General features: G+C 37.7%; 1 protein-coding gene across 1 annotated transcript; it reads right to left on the bottom strand.

The window, feature by feature from the left end:
• Nucleotides 1–1,585: 1,585 nt before the first annotated feature.
• On the bottom strand, nt 1,586–5,036 carry LOC128726481 (microsomal triacylglycerol transfer protein). Its single transcript, XM_053820293.1, has 5 exons — nt 4,982–5,036; nt 4,461–4,481; nt 4,133–4,302; nt 1,988–4,062; nt 1,586–1,898 (listed from the first exon to the last, which is right to left on the bottom strand). The coding sequence occupies exons 1-5, from the start codon at nt 5,034–5,036 to the stop codon at nt 1,586–1,588; spliced, it is 2,634 nt and encodes an 877-aa protein (XP_053676268.1).
• Nucleotides 5,037–5,379: the final 343 nt, after the last annotated feature.

Here is a 5,379-nt window from a genome sequence, read left to right as displayed (position 1 = left end):
GCTGTAGCAATTTGCTTGCAACAAATTATCGCAATCAGTAAACCGCCTTTCCAGTGCAATTCGCGGCACAGTTTTCTTGCGCACGACGTTCCTACCAGTGAGACGGATGATGGGGAGGCCAGATTTATCGGTTCTCGCACCAATTTTGGTAAGCTGGTAACTTGTGCAATATCATACAAACACTGTTACAATATCCGATATAGTAAACTTCACGGCCAAAAATCTCGCTGCATCGATTTGCTCGAACCTCACACGGTAAGGATTCTGCAATTAAACAACGTAAGTTGAATGGCCAAACACTTGACAAGCTTTTCACACTGCTACTAAATCATTCAAAAACATAATCAATTAGACAATTTGAACAATTCTAAAACAGACCGGGCACACCAACAAAGCAGCACAGCAATCAAATCTTCATCATCAGCTAACGTTAACATTTTGCATCATTTTTTTAATCGTTTTTTTTTTTTGGTTAACCGATATGGATAATTTCTGCTGCGAAACTTGACAGCTAGCTGAAGTTGACTATAGTACACTGCTGACTTATTTGCTTTTTTCAAAGCAATGTTTTAATGTTGTTGCTCTTGTTTATGAAAACTATCAGTCAACATTGAAAAATGTGTTACCCTAAACTCCTATCACCAGCGTAAAAAAACACATGTTGCCTGCGCAGTGAAAAAACGCAAACATGAACAAATCACTTTTCACCTTTATCAGACAAGGAAATTTTGCTTCCTCCTTCTGAAATCTGGTCTGAAAATTCTGCAATCAAACGGACGATGGTTCACTTCATTCACGTTTCTGCACCGCGAGAAAGATAAAAGAATCATTCATTTGACTACTGGTGATCAATGCAAAAACACTGAGTATAACCATTAGGCTACGAATTCACGAAATTACGAAGAAGTTTGTACATAAATCTTGCGCACTCTACGTTTCTTCCCTGTACACTACTGGCACGCACACATATGCACACCTATCAAGGAGCTGTCAGATATTCCTGTCAATTGCCCAGCTGACAGTAACAGACATTACGGATAATTTTTTAAATAAAATGTACATGTTTTCTCATTTACCACTCATAAGAGGCGCGGCGTTGTTCGCACATATTCGTAAGAAATGACTATCTACCAAAAATAAACATTCAAAATTTAAATATGTGTTTCAGAACTACGTACTACCCAACACGAGCCTCATGATCAACGTTAAACACCTTGAACTCTAACGTAACGTAGAAACGTAAAAATAAATATGCAAAACATACCGGTAACCACAAATCTTGTTATTTATATAAGAACGCCCTGGCCGTATTTAGATTTGAATAATTATTAGTGAGCTGAAAGGCATTTCCTCCCAACTACAAATCTTAGCATTGAAACTATTTCATAGCTTCTTCGAAGAACTCAAACTTTTTTTAATTAAATTTTTCCTTTATTCACCATCGTTCATAACAATAAGGGTTAACGATTAACATTTCAAAATTTTGTGGTCATTATGGAAGAGCGACATTAGTCAGAATAAAAAAAAACCTAAGAAATTTCCTTATTTATTACCTTATTCACAAACAATTCTGGTATGTATAGGATCAGCTTTTTGAAATTAAATTACACATGTCATTATTTTTCCGATTGAGTGAGTGAGTTAAACCATTCATTGTAAATCGCTTAGATGTTTTACGAACAATTTGCTGTTTGGTACCTACTAGAGAAATCGTTTTCACAAAATATTGTTTTAGCGTACTTGTCGGTTGCATTAATTGCATACATAAAGTAGGATCTGCCGAAAAATCTAGAGCCGAAGAAAGATGGAGCTGTGGTTCGTGTACGGCTTTAAATTGCACATCCATTGTAGCAAAAGCTGTTTCCAACAACAGCTTTCCCATCATGGTAATGCCAATACTGAAAACGAGTACAAGAAAATACATACATTAATACAATTCATTAAATTTTTTATCGAATTAAAAAAAAATTATGGAATTTTAATTTACTTTTGTTTTACTGTCGATTGCGCATTTCGGCCCCATAGACTCATGGTTACTTGTCCATTCAGATCAATGGATATAGCACCAGTCGCACTCAATTTTAGCGTCACACCGTTATGGGACGGGAAGCGTTCCTCGTTGTCCTGTAGCAAAGTAGTGGCCTGATATGCTGGTGTCGATTCAGATGCAGTGCCACTCCAAACATGTCCCATGAGTTCACCTTTTCCTTTGAAAAACTCCAAAGGTCTCATGACCATGCCCTGTACCGATAACTCCATACCAGCTGTCGTTTCTTCCTCTTCCTCATTTTCTGAAAGGTCTTCCTCTGTATTGCTAACAAATGAAGACATTCCTCCAGCGTAAAGACCAAGAGTAAATAAACTAATCTTTTCGTCTTCCATCTCGAGTGTAAGATCGACAATGCCCCTTTTTAAAACACCTGCGTTCATCTCTTGCAAGCTGGTAAGTGAAGCATTGAAAGATGGCACTGTTGAAAACTTTCGACTCAAAGCCGTGGAAAGTCCTTTAGGGCTTAGCACATGATAATTGTTTAACGTTGGATTACTTTGGATAACTTTCTGGAGCAACTCTGCAAAATCGGGGCACTGCTCGGAAATCATTCGAAGCTTTTGCAACAGGTATTGTTTCACCTCATACGCTCTATCATTCGACTTTAAAAACTGAACAAGATGCAATAGCTCGTCATAGTCTGGCTTTAGATCTAACAAAACATCTAGTGCGAGGGTTCGTGCACTAGAATCATATCGTTTGGATACCTGGTAGAATATATCCTCAAATACAGCTTTGAATTCATCGTTCCACATGTACACGGAAAACGATCGTAATGCTTTCATAGCTGCTACACTAACGGCTCTTGAAGGTCCCTGTGCCAGTTTTACAAGCAGTGCCGCAGATCCGGGACACTTCAAATTCTGTAAACCTCGTATGTACCTAATTTTGCAGCCATCTTTTGTACAACCATTGATTCGTTCAATTAGGAAATTCTCAATTTTTTTAATTATTTCAGTTTCATAAGAATTTCCTTTGTCGTGAGCATACTTTCTTGCAACAGAAGCAAGACTTTGAATAAGGCTGTCTGTGAATTTTATGTTCCTATGTTCGTTTTGCACCAACTCGTATAAGTCTTGTATTATTTCCTTTCGTGGTCGACTGCCAATCGCAAGCGCTTGTAGGTAACGTTCTCCAAAAAACGAATCTGGTTCATTAGAATCGTGAATCAATTCCGACTTTGCAGCCTCATGTGACGCTTCTGTTTGAATAGCTCCGAATAGATCTAGCAGTTGTCCCTTCAACTCTTGAGACGACTTGGCCTTAAGAATACGAATCAAATCTTCTGATGACGCTTCACGACCTGTTTCAATCAATTCGACAAGAGCAGTAGAGGCAACTTCTGTTCCAATTTTTTCACTCACTAGCGATTTCTTGTACTGCTTGAAGCTATTGATAATGCTATCGCAATTATTACTTTCACACGGCGAGTTATACTCCTTCGTCAGCAGAGTGTCTTTTTCAAGAGACAGCAGCTTTGTTACATCTTCCAAACTAGCACCTTTCAGTGTTTCCGTTTTTTTAGAGCTTCCTTTCAAATTGAGCTGCATGATTGATTCGTAGTAGACTCCAAATTGATTATTTGCATTCAATAAATATTTCAAATAATCTTGACTAGTCACTTTTTGCAGAGCACCTTCGGTAGACACAGTGAAATCAGTAGAACGAGAGGTTTTAAGACTGCTACGTAACGGATATTCCGCTCTTTGAGTTCGTTTCGCATCATATTGACAGTTTCCTTTGGATTTGTGGTATCTAGTTGACGAGTGCGATATATATTTTACCTCGCACTGTCCCGATGGATCCTCTTCGTAGTACGTTCCATCCATCAACTGGTACTGAAACATTGCACTAATCGCTTTCTTTAAATTGCGCACTGCCACTGAATCCGTGGGTGTAAAGTAGACTTCGTTTATACGTCCCGAATTCCACCATGCATAAAAAGGATTATCTGTTGCATCAATCCTTCCTGCACTATCATCGGGAATGCTGACAACAGTTGGATATTGAACCTGCAATAAAAAGTACATTTACGTTTAAAACTACATGATGATGCGTGCTCAAGGTGTGTAACGATGTTACCTCAATTTTAAGCAATTTAGATTCATCATTGCCCCATACAGATCCAACGATTACAGTGGCATGCAGTTGGTATCCAAATTGAGCGGATGCATTTTTCATATTTCCAACTTGTACTACGTTGGAAAAATCAAACTGCTCCTCGGTGCCAACACGAAAAACATCGCCAAACGCTATAATATACAAATTAAAAAAGCTGTATTGAAAGCTTATTCGGTAATTATTGCCACATTTTTTCATCAGATAATTGTTTGACCAGCTACTACGGGCAGCTAGTTATATACTCTTATCTATTCTACCGTATCGACATAATGTTTAAAACTGTAATTACATGGAGCCATGCATCCAAAATCTGGAATGAAAGAGATTATAAAGATTGATTATTAACATGAAATTCTGTTTGTTTATAACAGTCGACACGAAACGAAAATATATGGCATTGCAATCAGCTGATCGTTGGACACGTCATGATGAGCAGGTTCTATCTAGCTTTGGTTTTTATGTTCCATTCTTTGTCTCCTTTTCGTAGCAACATCTAATTTTTTTGGTTGCTTTACGTTCACTGCTCTTTACGCAGATAATTGTGCGTGTATGTGAAAAATCCTTCGATAGTTTATAGTTTATATTTCTTTGGTATGCTAGAAGCTTACTGATTAGGTTTAAATATTTGAAGTGCCGTTTATGTACTTTACTTTCTCTCTCTTACTTACTCTCTCAGATCACTTCTATACGATTCTCTCTGCACTATGCACGCGATCGAGTTTGTTCAAGATCAAGGTGAAAGGTTATCTTATCAGCTAGCTCCTACTCTCGTTGCTACGTTACCTTATGGCAACTGCATTTAATGCTTACCGAATAGAGACAGCAGGCAAGACAGATATATACACAACTTCATCGTTGTGGTCATTCAACCCTTGCGTAGTTAACGACAGAATACCATCAACAGGAACACAATCGCGTGTAAACTAATGTAACGCATATACCGAAACCAATATACGCATATACCATACAATTAGAACCAACGGTTTTTACTGGAACTCAATTGTAGAGTAGCTCCAATTTATCTTATAACTTATATTTCCAACTGCTGTTTTAACTTCGTTCTATATGATTATTAATAAACTGAAACAATCCACAACACTTAGAGGCGAACTTTATTTTTTCTTCAAAGCTCAATTAAGTTTCCATCAATATTTTAACCTAATGTGCAACGTACTGCAATTTTAATCCGAGATTGAATTCCTGTACGT

This window comes from Anopheles nili, chromosome 3, assembly GCF_943737925.1.
Source record: "Anopheles nili chromosome 3, idAnoNiliSN_F5_01, whole genome shotgun sequence".
Lineage (NCBI taxonomy): Eukaryota > Metazoa > Arthropoda > Insecta > Diptera > Culicidae > Anopheles > Anopheles nili.
This window is presented reverse-complemented; position numbering and strand designations above follow the sequence as displayed.

What these genes read in the sequence shown, in the direction of transcription:
- LOC128726481 (XM_053820293.1), bottom strand. Translation starts at nt 5,036, where the DNA reads ATGACCACAACGATGAAGTTGTGTATATATCTGTCTTGCCTGCTGTCT. An exon ending in TTGCCTGCTGTCTCTATTCG is followed by an intron (nt 4,482 to 4,981) that starts GTAAGCATTAAA and finishes CTTTCATTCCAG; the next exon opens with ATTTTGGATGCATGGCTCCA. An exon ending in CAATCGACAGTAAAACAAAA is followed by an intron (nt 1,899 to 1,987) that starts GTAAATTAAAAT and finishes ACTCGTTTTCAG; the next exon opens with TATTGGCATTACCATGATGG.